The sequence below is a fragment of the Sarcophilus harrisii genome, chromosome 5 (assembly GCF_902635505.1).
Source record: "Sarcophilus harrisii chromosome 5, mSarHar1.11, whole genome shotgun sequence".
NCBI classification, from domain to species: domain Eukaryota; kingdom Metazoa; phylum Chordata; class Mammalia; order Dasyuromorphia; family Dasyuridae; genus Sarcophilus; species Sarcophilus harrisii.
The window spans coordinates 101,308,195-101,323,773 of record NC_045430.1 but is presented as its reverse complement, the minus strand read 5'-3'; the positions used below and the strand labels follow the sequence as shown (position 1 = coordinate 101,323,773).

The window sequence follows — 15,579 nt, the reverse complement described above, 5'->3', positions numbered from 1 at the left end:
CACTTGGGAGTATTGTGGGCTGCACAATGCTCCAGGAAGTGTGTTTGACATATCTGTGTTTTGCAGAATAGATCCCAGACCTAGTGTAGTTTTTTTTTTTTTTTTTTTTTTTTTTAAATCAATCACCTGGATACTGGAACAGAGAACATATTCTCTTTGCAAGTAGTAGTATTTTCAGAGAATGCTAATCTAGGGAAAATATTTTACTCCTCTGAGATTATTCTGAAAGATGAAGAATAACTGAAAGTGTACAGTAATAGGGGTAAGAGAAGAAGAATAATTTTAAGTTCATAGGTTTATGGGGAAAAGGGACCAAAAAGGCCAATGAGTCCAATTCCCTCCCCATTTTATATATGAGGAAACTGAGGGTCAGAGAGGTTAAATGATTTATCCAAGCTATCACTGCCAGGAAGTTCCTAACATAGGATTTAAATGTTCCTAACTCTACCTCCAAAGTTTTATCTACTGCTCTACACTGGCTGGATTTAGGGGTTCATTTTTGTGAGTGGAACTCAATTTTATAGTCACTTATATTGCCAGTGGGGCAACTAGGTGGCACAATGGATACAGTGCCATGTCTAGAGTCAGTAAAACTCATCTTTCTAAGTTCAAATTCAATCTCAGATGCTTTAGCTGTGTAACTCATAGCAAGTCACCTAACCCTATTTGTCTCAGTTTTCTCATCTGTAAAAATGAATTTCATAAGGAAATGACAAACCACTCCAGTACCTTTGCCAAGAAAACCCTAAATGGGGTCACAAGACATGACTGAACAAGAACGTTACCAGTGGTATTCATTTTCTGCCCACACATATTGATTATTTAATTCACCATCCAGGAACTGTGTACAGTTATGTAAATACAAAATGTCATTTCCAGTGGAGCTAAACACTGAAGAAATCAGGAAGAGATAGTGTTCTTTGTTAGTTTTCTGGAGGTCTCTGGAGCAGCCTTCTTTTCAGCAGGTTAATCACCACTAGAATAGTCAGGTATTAAAGTCCAAAGTCCAAATTCTTTATTGTCTCCTTGCCTGGGGCCTGGGTTACCTTTCTTGAGAACCTTTCAGACTGGCCTTGATCTCAGTAAGGGAAGTGCAGAAGGCCAGCCATCATGACAGTGTAAGATGAAGTGAATGAATCTGACTCTGACCCTGGCTGAGTTTGTCCCAGGTTATATGCTCTACACTGAGTATAAACCAATCATTATATCACTAGGCAACCATTATTTGTTGTAAGATTAAATCAATCATACTGAACATAGAGAACTATTAATCACCATGTTAAACTAGATAACCATTGTCTTATCAATTCCACTGACTTAACACCTTATAAGAATCCTTATTTCAAGTACAAGAGTTCTGGCCCATAATAGAAAGATCCACTTCTTGAAGACAGTTGTACTTGAAGTGAATATTCAAGATAGAATTTCAAGAGACAAAAGCAAAGAGATGGGGGATAGAATATCATGTATAGAGAACAAAAAATCCAATTTACCTCTGTGTATGAGAGTAATTCACTTGTTATCAGTGAACCAGATCATGAAGGGCTTTAAATGTCAATAGAAGAGTTTGTATTTTATCCTTGAGTCAAGTCAGCAAGTATTTTTATTAAATTTTTACTATGCAGAATCTATTTCTATTTCTATGGGCAGCATGAGAACCACTGAAACATCTTTAATAGGGACAGTGACACAGTCATACTTGACTTCAGGATTATGAATATCCCTCTCTCTTCCTAGAGCCTGACATATGAATATATTCACACTCATGGGCAGATGCATGCCCATCCATAAGAACATAAGCAATATTACCACATGTAGGAGCAGTGGATCACAGACTTAAAGTTGGAAGGAACTCTTAGAACTCATCAGATCTATCCCCCTTCTTTTATAGAAGAGGAAACTGAGGCATAGATAGTGACTTTTCCTGGGTCACCCAACTAATTTCGGATTTGAACCCAGGGAATGCCTTATCAGTTTAATATACCAAGTCACCTCTCATATTCCACTGGGGCACTCTATATTTACACTGGATCTCTCTTCACTACTTACCTGCCTGACCACAGATGAGAAATTTAAGCATGATTTAGATAGAAAGAAGCAGAAAATACCTCATATCTGTACCCCAAAGGCAGACATAGTGACAGCAACACTCACAATAATAGCAGTATCAGCAATTTAGAAAACCATTATCCCCCCAGTGACTTCACAGCTGTTTCATTTGGGAAACTAAGACAGGTTCAGTCTTAGCTTAACTATCTGGAGCTCTGTTAAATCAGAGGCCCACGTAAGATGCCAAGAAGTAGAGTCAGACTAGCTTTTCTCCTTTGTCTCATGGCTTTTAATATAAATAAAAGGTTTGTCTTCCAATATTCTGGGTGAATGGGGCTGGAAATCAAACTCTATCTCTCTCCCCTCTCCCCCCAACAAAAACCCACATATATTTAATCGCCATTGATATCTGTAGATCAAACAATTTCAACATTTATCCATAATGGTTAAATAAGCTGACACAAAGTCATCAGGATGGCTCTATAGTTTACCTCCATCTTTATCACAGAGGTTACAAAACCTAAGGGCCAAACTGTGGTGGATGGTGGAAGAGCAGCATCACATTAACTGCCTGGTTAATTTCATGGTCTTACAGATAGGATTGCTTTCTAACATCGGTATTGGGATACATTATATTTACATATATATAGCCTTTTACAATACAATAGCTGTAAGATAAAAAAAAATGTTCTACAAATGTCATTTATTTATAAGTAATATCCTAGATCAGCAATTCTTAATTTTTTTTTTTTTTTGTCTCAGCATCCCTTGATACAATTAAAAATTACCAAGGCCCCTAAAGATCTTTTGTATGTATGGGTTATATCTAGTTATATTTTCTGTATTCAAAACTAAAATCTTTTAGTATTATTATGAAAATCGTTTTGATCTCAGGAAACTCCTGAAAGAGTCTCAGGTACCACACTTTGAAAACCACTGACCTAGAACAGTAGTTCTTAATTTGAAATCTATGAATCTTTAAAAATATGTTCATAATTGTATTTCAAGTCAACAAATATTTAGTAAACTCTTATGAATGTGCCAGGCACAGTGCTAAGTGCTGAAGATATAAAGAAAGGTTAAAAAAAAAAAAAAAAGGTTCGCAAGTTGTTCAAGAAGCTCTCAGTATGATGTGAAGGAGACAATAAATGAACCGCTGTGTAGCAATAAATGAACAGCAAACTGGAGAGGGAAAAGTGGAAATAACCTCATAAGGAAGGTACTAAGGTCAAGAAGGACCAGAAGAGGAGGCAACTAGGTGACTCAGTGAATAGAGCACCAGCCCTGCAATCAGGAGGAGTTCAAATCAGGCATCACACACTTAACTGGTTGTGTGACCCTGGGCAAGTCACTTAACCATATTGCCTCCTCTCTCCCCACCAAAAAGGACCAGGAAGCTAAATGCTGTAGAAAGAGACTTAATGGAAGCCAGAGGAGTCAGGAAGTGTAAATGAGGAGGGAGAGAGTTCAGGGACACTTAATGAAAATGCTTAGAAATGGAGTATTTTGTGAAAGAAAATAAGCAATGAATATCAAGGAAGCCATTGTCGTTGGTTTACAGAGTGCTTTGCTGGAACAGGGGAGGTAGAGACTTAAATTGAGTCCTTTGAAATTTTGTATTAATTTCATTTCATTTTAAAATAGGTTTCAATAGACTGACAAAGGAATCCATAACATCAAAAAGGGTCAAGAGTCCCTGGCACTGAGGTATTGGGAAGTAGTTATTATTTGTATATTAAGGCCAATTAGTTTTGCCCAGAGGAAATGAAAGCAAATACAACAAACAGGAACCAACCATTGCCAAGTTCTGAATCCATTCTATTCTTTCCCTCCACTCCCACCAGGACCAGACAAGATACAAAATCTACATTGTCGTCCACAGAATTCCACAGCCATTGCCTGTTCTTGGATTCCTCCTGATTCTGACTTTGATGGGTACAGCATTGAATGCAGGAAAGTAGACACCGAGGAGGTGGAATTCTCCCAAAGGCTGGATAAAGATAAATCCCTACTCAATATTATGACCTTAGTTCCCCACAAACAGTACCGTGTGTCCATCAAAGTACACTCTGAGAGTATGACCAGTGATGTCGTGGAAGAGACCACAATCACTATGATTGATCGTAAGTATTCATCTCCACACCACCACACCACCCCCAAAGTCAGAGGAGAGCTTTGCCATTGTCCATTAGTTTTGATGTCAATTGTTATCCTTCATTTTAGAAAAGGACCAAAATACATCACTATGTTGGGGTCAAGAGACAGTGTGTCCAATCATGGCTGATCAGTAGTGCCCTGAAGGGGAAAAGATGAAGGAAATATTTATTACAAACCTAATATGTGCCAAGTACACAGTGCTTGTGCCAGATGACACAATAGATAGAGTACTGCATCTGGAGTCAGGAAGACTTGAGTTCAAATCTGTTCTCAGATACTTATTAGCTATGTGATCCTAGGCAAGTCCCTTTACCCTGTTTAACTCAGTTTCCTCATCTGTAAAATGACCTGGAGAAGGAAATGGCAAACAATTCCAGTATCTTTACCAGGAAAACCCCAAATGGGATCAGAAAGTACCATACATGACTGAAACAACTGGACAACAAACACAACAGATAGAAATCTCAGCCTCATGTGTCTATCCTTTCATATACAATTGAGGAAACTGGAGCACTCAGAGGCTGTGTTGACCCTTCCCAATAATCTGCTTTATTTCCCTTTTGGGAAGAATTAAGAGAGCAGAGCCAGTATCCTAGAATTGGAATTTATAAAGGTTTCTTTTTATAGGGCATCTTCAAGTTAAGCAAGATGAGTAATCTTAATAGACCAGTGTGAATTGCTGCTTTGTTCAAAATATTACTTTTATGGATGTGATAAGAACTATAGAGTTCCAAAATCATTCAATGAAGCAACTCTAAGGAATCCTCCTGAAGAATCACCTCTTTCTTTACCTTTAATGCACCACTCACATGTTACTTTCCCTACCCATTTTCTACTAGGAAGGTTAGATGTTTGATGATTGCAAACAACATAGGAATCAAAATGTTGAGATTCAGAAGAAGACCCCAAGAGTTGGAGTCACAGAACAGTGAGGTGTGTCAAAAGAATTTGCAGGCTTGAACCCATCTTCAAGTCAAGGGCAAAGTTTATTGTAATTATAATGCCAATTGAAGTGGGCCAAGTTCCAAAAGGATTTAGCAAAGAATGAGGAGAAAGAAGATAAATTTACAGGACAAAATTAGAGAGGTCAGAGTTTCATATTACTTATTTGCTAATTTTATAGTTTATAGATAGATTCGAGGGGTGATCTATTCATTATTGTCTCAGGAACTTGACTGTTGATTATGTGTTTATATGGAGCTTGATTATATGTTGGTCAGGAACTGATCAACAGATTATCTATCTTACAGTCAATAATGTTTGTAGGACTATTTTAAGACCAGAAGATTTTAGTATCATTGACAAACAGATTGTTAGAACAATAGCACTTGATGTCAGGGGACCTTAGGATTACTGCTATATTTCCTTTAGAAGCTGTACACCTTTCAAAAATAATTTACACTTAGTTGGGTTGGTTGATGTGCTGATTTCAGACCCCTCAAACCTTCTTTATTCCTTATCCTCATTCAGGCCCTCCTCCTCCACCTCCAAATATTCGTGTGAATAAAAAGGATGTACTAATTAGCAAGTCTTCTATCAACTTTACTTTTAACTGCAGCTGGTTCAGTGATACCAATGGAGCTGTGAAATACTTTACAATAGTGGTGAGAGAGACTGATGGTAAGTTTCAGGAAGTAACAAAACTGAATGACACTGAAATGCTTTCCCAGGAAGACCATGGACCTTCTCTGATAATTTTAAATGAAAAAATAAGGCATTTTATGGAGTATTATTTGGGGAGAGGGACACAAGGTACAACCTTTTTTAGGGACAGGGACATAGATTAAAGCAGGGTTTCTCAAACTTTTTCTATTTCGGACCCCTTTTCATCTAAGAAATTTTTACATGATTTGGGGTATCTAAGTATATAAAATAGGTATACAAATCAAATATTTACTGATATATTTTTTTTTAAATGTTTAAATAATTATTTAATATACATACAATTATAGCATTTATTAAAAATAATAGCAAATTCACATTGCTAATGTGCTTCTTTATTTTTATATAAAGAATTAAGTCTTGGCAGCATATTTGATTCCTTTTGTTGTTACCATATTTTTCATAGTTGCCATATTCAATTATGCATCCTCATATGGGATCACAATACATGGTAGTTTTGAACTCAAGGATCACTCAAGGATGCTCCCTGATCCATGATTCTATCATTTTTTAAATTTAATGCTGAGATGTCATTACTCACAGATTTGCTCAATTCATTCAGAAATTAGACAAAATCCCACTGCTTTTTGTCTCATTTCTGAATGAACTGAGCAAATCTATGAGTAATGACATCTCAGCATTAAATTTAAAAAATTATAGTATTTCCACATCACAGTGATAACTAGAAATTGTTGTGCTAGTTAAAACAAAATTTTATGAATAATCCTAGGCCAAAAATAGTTTCTATGATTCTTTGTTCATTTAAAGTCCTTTTCTGCATTTAAAAAAAAAAGAGCCCTAAATTCTTCCTTCAAAGCCTTTTACCCACCCTTACTTCAAGCATAATATGAATCAACTCCCCAGAAAAAAAAAAAAAACAACTCCCAAACCACTGACTGCACCAAAAAATCTACAAGCTCAAACTGGGAAGAGGATAAAGGATTGTTATAGATTGTATCCTCTTAGTCATTCAACTAGTATTTACCTCCAAGTGCTTTCCTAGTTCTGAATCCATAACTCTTAAGATTTTAGAAGAAATTTTGCATTAAAGATGATTTTAGACTTACTAGAAGCAAAACTCCTTAATGCAAAAAAAAAAAAAAAAAAATTATTGTTAAGCTAGATAATTTCATATGTACCCTTCATCAAAAGTACTATATTAGACAATCCCTAGTATTCTTGATGTACTCATTGAATTCCTGAGCTCCTGATAAAACAGAAACTTTAGACAAAAACTACACCATCAATACAACTCTTCCAGTACTACTATTAAGGTTGGGAATTAGACCCCACAAGTCACAGACTATAGTGCTGGAAAAACTGAAGCAAGACAGAGATTAGAGGTTTTTAATATTTTATTAATGGAGATCTTGGACTAGTCAGCTTGTCTCAAAGCATTCAGCCACGAACAAGGGATTTCAGAAATTTCAGAGATTTTTATAGGGCTCCAGTGATTAGGGAATAAAAGGCAAGAGGGATAGAATCCTGGGTGGATGGAAGTTCCAGGAAAGGACCATAAATTTAGTTCTAACAGATTGGGGGTAAGGAGAGAGGATCATAAATTCTGATAAATTGGGAGTGAAGAAGCTAGAGACAGGAAGTCTGAGACTAGAAAGATAGGGGGTGCCATCTAGCTATTTGAAATAAGCCATCTGGAGTTTTATGAGTCTTTGCAATGTAAAGTGGCCAGTGTTCTGAGGCCCCAGTTCTCTCAGTCCTAATGGCCAGGAAAGGGAATGGCTTGGGGGGTCGTGGGGGGGGGGGGAGGGAGGAGGTTGGATCTATCATACTGAAATGTTATAATTCAGGGAAACTAATGCAGGGAAACTGAGACATTACAATTCAGGGAAACTTAGGCATTACAACACCAGTGTCAGAGGTGTCTCAAAAGAATTTGCAGGCTTGAACCCATTTCCTGGTCAAGGAGCAAAGTTTTATTGTAATTATAATGTCAATTGAAGTGGGCTAAGTTCCAAAAGAATCTAACAAAGTGTTAAGATAGAGAAGACAACACACCTGTCAGATTGGCTAAGATGACAGGAAAAAATAATGATGATTGTTGGAGGGGATGCGGGAAAACTGGGACATTGATGTATTGTTGGTGGAGTTGTGAACGAATCCAACCATTCTGGAGAGTAGTTTGGAACTATGCTCAAAAAGTTATCAAACTGTGCATACTCTTTGATCCAGCAGTGTTACTACTGGGCTTATATCCCAAAGAGATTATAAAGAAGGGAAAGGGACCTGTATGTGCACGAATGTTTGTGGCAGCCCTTTTTGTAGTGGCTAGAAACTGGAAACTGAGTCGATGCCCATCAGTTGGAGAATGGCTGAATAAATTGTGGTATATTATTATTATTATATTATTATGTTATATATATTATATATATATTATTATATTATTATGGAATATTATTGTTCTGTAAGAAATGACCAACAGGATGATTTCAGAAAGGCCTGGAGAGACTTACACGAACTGATGCTGAGTGAAATGAGCAAGACCAGGAGATCATTATATACTTCAACAACAATACTATATGATGACCAGTTCTGATGGACCTGGCCATCCTCAGCAATGAGATCAACCAAATCATTTCCAATGGAGCAGTAATGAACTGAACCAGCTACGCCCAGAGAAAGAACTCTGGGAGATGACTAAAAACCATTACATTGAATTCCCAATCCCTATATTTATGCCCACCTGCATTTTTTATTTCCTTCACAAGCTAATTGTACAATATTTCAGAGTCTGATTCTTTTTGTACAGCAAAATAATGGTTTGGTCATGTTAAAAAAAAAAGAGAGAGAGAGAGAGAGAGAGAGAGAGAGAGAGAGAGAGAGAGAAGACATCTTTATCCAGCTTTCTATTATTGACATGCTAATTCTGTGACCCAAAGGTAGGATGAGGAGTGGTCTCCAAAATTTGGTTCTCACTGACCAATAGATTATCACTATTGTCTCAGGAATTTGATCAGTGGGACTATCCTGAGGTCAGAAGCTATCTGACAGTCAGCAATGAACTGAGGAATGGTTTATTCAGAATCAGACAGATTGTTGTTCTTAGACTGGGTGTGGAAAGTCCCTGAGGCAGACTCCAAAGCTAGAAGATTTAAGATTACTGATTTATTATTAGAACTGAAGCTTCTCTAGCATCAGGGGTCCTCAAAATCTTTGTTGTCTTCCCTAGAAGCTATATTACATCACTACCATCCTTAAGGACTGGATTTTAATTAATGTCAATGCAGAAGAGCAATGGTCCAAATAATCCAGAGCTTCACACAGACTTAAACCTATTTGTACAACTAAAATGTATTTGCATTCTATGGGACAAATCTAATTTTAACTAATGTATAATAAAACTCTTTTCCAAGCTCCTGCTAATAGCACATACATTTTGATGCAACAAAATTCTAGAATTATCCAGTAAAATCATTTGTATCTCCCAACTTCCCCCTATCAAGTGTAAATAGTACCTGACCTGTATAATACATCTTTATGTGTATATGCATTCACATCTATATACTTTTATATGCAAATTTATCCTCCTAGATGGAAAACTAGCTTTAAATTTCATATATAAATATCTTGGATAAGTCGTTTAAATCTATCAATCAGTACTTTAGGCACTTCTCTAAAACCAACACTTGCAGAGTTGTTAGAGAGAATTAGCTCACCTGGACGTTACTTATAACAATGAAACATAAGTTTGCATTGACAAAACACTCAGATACGGATTTACTGAGATAGTCATTGATTGGATAGTGGGAAGAACTTGGGCAAGAATTTAAAATTTCTACAGCTTGCAACTGAGTTGATTGTATAAAGACTTATTAGAATGGCTCTTAACTTGTTTTGGAGATAGGGGAAAGAGTGAAGTATGGGATAAATCCTAGATAGACAAGAAGCTTTGGTGATATTGCATAGATTTCTTGATCACTATTATGCTCTAGGCAAAGCCCGAGGGTGGAGCAAGTAGAATTTTGCCTCGGACTATGGAAATAAAAAATGTACTTCCTGAACTTTAGCTGGTAGAAACAATGGAGCTTATTAACTAGTTACTTAAAATAGGAAGCTAATACTGATAGTTCACTTCTTCCAGCAACCACACAGCCTAGTGAGCTGGGTACCAACCCAGTTCCCTCTTCTTGAAGACAACTTCCATAGGGGAAGCTATTTGGTGCCCTGGGGCTTCAGCTGACATGATCATACCCTATAGGTTCATAGATTTCAATGCTTTAGTTCTCTCCCATTTCAAAAACTGTTTTTGATAGTTTTTATGCTATTTACCTAAAGGGTGAGAGCTGTTGGTTATAACTCTTGACTCTGAAGTTACTCTGGGGAAGAAGGAGGTAGGAAATGGAGGTCTACCAATCATGATTTGTAGTTACTCACCATTACAACGAAGTAACTCTTCAGTGACTTCCTCAAACCACAGTCTGTTCTCTTAATACAAAATCTGTGTGCATTTCCCACTTCCAGGCAGTAATGAACTAAAGCCAGAGCAACGTCATCCTCTGCCTTCCTACTTTGATTACCGCCACAATGCGTCAATCCATGTCTATCAGACCAACTATTTTGCAAGCAAATGCACAGAAAGTCCTGAGATCAACTCAAAGAGCTTTAACATTAAACTTGGAGCAGAGATGGAAAGCTTGGGTGGTAAATGTGATTCAGATCACCAAAAATTCTGTGATGGTCCCCTGAAGCCCCACACTGCCTACAGGTGAGATTAGTTGCTGTGATTATGCTTAGGAGAGATAAATACAAGACATTATTTTACTGGGTGCTATGCTTTTGGGGCTGGAGTGTTGTGCTAGAGTATGTTTAAAGGGCTAGAATTATTGCCATAACTTTTTGGATTTTAGGGGATGATATATAAAAGCAAGGTCCCTGCTTTGTTTCTTAAGTTCCTTCATCATTCTAAGAATAGTATATGTCATTTTATGCAAATCCAGGTGTTCTATTTAGAATCTCTTTCAAATTCAATTAGCTATAGGATTGGTTTGGGTATCTAGGAGACCTAAATTCAAAATCCTAGCTCTGTCCTCTCATCTGTGTGACTTTGTGCAAGATATCAAATACCTCTCTGAGCATCAGTTTCATCATCTATAAAAATGAAAGGATTCTACTTGATCTGTAAAGACTCTTTCTGGACATCTAGAACTCTGGGTCTAGAGTCAGGAAGACCTAAGTTCAAATCCAACCTCAGACACCTTGGGTGAGTCACTTCACCCTGTTGGCTTTAGTTTCCATCTGTAAAATGAGCTAGAAAAAGAAATGGCAAACTATGCCATTATCTTTGTCAAGAAAATTCCAAATGGGGTCACAAAATATCAGACATGACTCAAGAATAGCAACAAAAGGTTCCTTCCAAGCCTAGAACTGTGGTTTTTTGATTCTTCATAATTTAATGGAAATTTTTAATTTGTTGTCTTCTGCTTCTGATTGCGCCAAAAAATGAATTTGGAGATTTATAAAAATGGAATAAACCTAATTTGACTTCTAGTTTGAGTTCACTGATGAATTCAAATGCATTTTATTTTCCATTTTAAATCTGGGCAGTTTCAAAGTTTAATTTGTATACTTTAAAGTAGTTGTGGGCTCTGGTAGATCTGATTTTGAGTCCTTCTATATTTCCTTAGGTCAAATCACTTAATTCATCTCTCTGAGTTTTAATTAAATCAGTATTTCATAAGTATGTATTATGTGCCCCACATTATGTTAAGCACTGGGGATACAAAGAAAGGATAAAAAATGTCCCTGCCCTCTAGGAGTTTACAATCTAAGGGAGGGATTCACAATCTAATGAGTTCCCTCAGCTGTTTAAAAGAAAAAACAATGAAAAGGAATGAAAATGCTTGCATTGCCTATTTTTATGAGTATTTGTGAGGAAAAGACTTTGTAAAGCTTAAAGCACTATAGGAGAGTTTGTTATTATTATTCCTTTTGGGCCAAAATATAGAGATGAGTTGAGAAATATTAATTTTTAATTGGAGAATTTATTTAAGTTGTCTTGACCACATAAGATTAGCATTCAAAGTGCATGATCCTGAACAAAAGAACATAGGGCTTTTTATAGGGTTAACCGACAGAGACTAGAAAACAGGTTGGCCTTCTTCCTTATGTTAAGGAAATGCATCAAAAACAAGGGCAGGGACTCAGTAGTCTTGTAGGAGATTTCCATTGCTATTCTTATGCCAAGCAGGGTTCTGACAGAAAAGGAGACAAGGGTCTTTTTAGGTATACAAGGGAGTTTGGGATTGCTGGGTCATTTTAAGTTTAGGACTTTTTCAAACCCAATTTCCCAAATCTAGTTTTTCAGGGGTGGGGGGTGGGGGTGGGGCTGAGACTATGGTTTTAATATTTCCTACTTCTTTTTAGGGGAATTCAAATCTTTGAATCATCATTTTCCAAATAATTAAGAGACTGCAGTACCATAATTTTCATTGACTCATCCTGAGACTGGATGAGTCAACTAAGACTAGAAAAGATGCAGGGACCTATGGTGAGGGCGATGAGAAGGAGAAATAGTGGTCGCATAAGGGATGAGATCAAAGTGGTTGGCCATGGGGAGGAATTAAACAGGGACTGGTACAAGTTTGTCCCCTGACCCTGTTCCATTCACCTGGAGTCAAGACTGTTAGGGAAAAGCGCTAGACTCTCCCTAATAACCAGTTGATGGGTGTCTACCCAAAGTATACAGAGCAGTACACAGGCCACCCCATTTAAGGAACTAGCTCTAGGCCTCAAGGAGTTCTACTTGCCTCTCAAACTCCAGAAAAAAAAATGTGTTCTAGATAGCCTAGATCTAGATCCATTGGGGTACTTAGCTCCCAATAACTCATTTCACTGGATGAGGGCCATAGTGCCACTGGCAACAGAGCCCAGCAGGCCCAACCCCACCAAGATGGGGATGAGAGCTGGGATGCTTCTTGAGCTGATACGCCAGTGGCCCTGTGTGAAAAAAGAACTCTTTTCCAGGTAATAGCGAGAATCTAGGAAAGACAGAGACTAAAATGTACAAAGGGTCTTCATGTAACAGAAAGGCCTGAGCAAACACACATTTAGTGAGGCTATCCAGGCAAGCCAACCAAGCAACAAGAAGGTAGCCATCGTCTTTGCAGAGCTGCAGACTGAGGCATGAGGAGGAGCCAGGTAAAAGGGATGACACTAGGCAAATCCCAGAACCCTGGATATTCCCCAGGGTCAAGCTGAGCTGATTCCCAGGAACAGAATCAGGAGTCAAAGAGCTGGGGATCTCTTCGGGAAAGACTATTTCTACATAATAGGGGGCACTGAGCATCCATGCAAAGCCAACAGTCAGGCCCAAAGTCTGCCCTAGAGGTATTTATGGCATGATGAACAGCTGAGAACAAGTTAAGGACAGATGTGGGTTAGAGGGAGAGAGGGTGGTAAAGTTTGGGAGTCCTGGACAAATGAGCAGGAACAGAGACTGAGGAGTCTGGACAGGGGCAGGGAGGACTAGTAAATGCACCTCCCACCTCTTCCCTGACTGCTAATCCTTCAATCTAATCCCTAGGTGAGTTGTCTGGTGAAAGTGTTTTGCCCACTCTTTCAAGTGCTTCTGGAATGAGGATCCTCTCATCCAGAAAAAGCCACCAACTTTCCTGGTCCCTTATCCTCCATTTTGTTTTGACTATGGAATCATCCAAGGGGAATGAATAGGGCTCCTAGAGTCAAATAGCTAGCTCATCTATAAGGAACTATGTATAGTTCCTATACATAACACACTTGTACAGTAGGGGTTTCTGCTCTGGCACTTATCTAAAGATTCCTCAAATAATTATATGTTCTGAAGGGAATATTATTATTGTTCAATTAAATAATGCAGATACATTTTATAATTTGATAAGCACCAAACTGAATTGTTAGTGGTGCATCCTCTTTCAGCAACATTTACCCAAATTTTTCATCCTAAATCTTGAGTGCATTGTAACAGGGGACCCACTCAGAATTTGGGGTCCATTTATCAACCAGTTCCAGTTACCCAAATCTAGTTTTTTCTTGGGGGGGGGGGGGGGGCTGGGGCTATGATTTTAACATTTCCGACTTCTTTTTAGGGGAATTCAAATCCTTGAATCACCATTTTCCAAATAATTAAGAGACTGCAGAACCATAATTTTCATTGACTCACCTTGAGACTTGGATCAATGGGGCCCAAAATCCTGTAGGGGCAGGGGTGATGGTCTCACCTTCTGAAACTGCTTCCTGCTGAGAATGGGTATAGAGCTGAATCATCCTACAGGATCCTATTTTCGGGTTGGTATGCTGGAACTGATTAAAGCATCAATGAGTTGATCCATGTCCTTGAAGCTGTCAATGCAACTGTAACTTGACCAAAATCTAGAATTAAAAAAAATCTAACAAATAGATGTTAGAATAGGCTGAGATAGAAAAATTGGTCCACAAGGATTGCTGGAGGAACTGGAGGATACCCAGACCTACTGAACTGTTGATTGGTGTCCCATCAACAGTGTCCCAAAACATTAACTGGCTGCATCCAGTTTAATACCTTTGGGAAATTGAATGCTAGCAACCAGACAGAATATACCTGCAGGGGTTTCAGACCAAACTCTTAACTTTAGTCCAATAGGGGGTCTGTTGGAAGTGTTTTCAATGCAGCCAGCCCTACTTCTCCCCTGAGGTCCTAGAATGTCTCAGGGTACTGACTCCCCTAGGGGAACAGGGCAAAAGCAGATCCAAGGCTCACTGTGAGGCCCAAAAATTTCCATTTTCGCTCTCTATATACATATATCTGCGGAACTTCCAAAAATGTTGTACTAAAATATAGAGACGTTGAGAAATATTAATTTTTAATCAGAGAATTTATTTAAGTCAAGTTGGCCATATATATAGGATTAGCATCCGAAGTGCATGGTCCTGAACAAAAAGACATAGGGTTTTTTATAAGGTTTACTAGAAACAGAAAACAGGTTGGCCTGCTAGTGACGAGGGGGAACACCCAAACTATTTCTCTTTCCCTCTCTCTGACTTTGGGGGGAATGCTAAGCTCTCTCCTGAGAGACCCGCCCCAGGGAATCAAGATAAAGTGGCTTCATTCTGTTATCTTAGTGGGGTTAGTTGAGTACAGGTCCCTCTCTATGACTTTGGGGGCTCCCCTGTCACTCCTTTATGTTAAGGAAATAAATTATGTTAAGGAAAAAAATAAAGGGCAAGAAGACAGCAGTCTTATATGAGATTTCCTTTGCTGTTCTTATGCCAATCAGGGTTCTGACAGAAAATGAGACAAGGGTCTTTTTAGGTATGCAAAGGGATTTGGGATTGCTGAGTCATTTTAAGTTTAGGACTTTTTCAAACTCAGTTTCCCAAATCCAGTTTTTCTTGGGGCTATGTTTTTAACATTCCAAAGACAGGCCCTGAAAAGACTAGAGTGCCTTCTGTTCCAGTTCAGTAACCATGAAGTAATACACAAATGCAACTTATCTCCATAGGAGCAGAGGGATAGCCATCACATTTATTCAGGACAGCAGGGAGCCATCCCCCAAATCTCTAAAAAATTATTGCCATTTTTTTGTTTCAAAATCAGTCATACTGATTCAGGGCAATCCCAATGTTCTTATGATGAGTGAGCCATCTGTACCCAGAGAGAGGACTGTGGAGAATGAGTTGGATCACAACATAGTGCTTTTGCTTTTTTTTTTTTTTATTGCTTGCTTTCTTTTTATTTTC

The 15,579-nt window shown here is 38.1% G+C and overlaps 1 protein-coding gene across 2 annotated transcripts in view; it reads left to right on the top strand.

Annotated features, from left to right (window-relative positions):
• PTPRB (protein tyrosine phosphatase receptor type B) overlaps nt 1–15,579 on the top strand; it is a 141,783-nt gene that overhangs the window by 83,746 nt on the left and 42,458 nt on the right. For both annotated transcript variants that reach the window (XM_023504302.2, XM_003770932.4), the window contains 3 exons: nt 3,894–4,172; nt 5,677–5,826; nt 10,348–10,591. In XM_023504302.2, the coding sequence (XP_023360070.1) occupies nt 3,894–4,172; nt 5,677–5,826; nt 10,348–10,591 (673 nt within the window). The remainder of the gene's footprint in view (nt 1–3,893; nt 4,173–5,676; nt 5,827–10,347; nt 10,592–15,579) is intronic.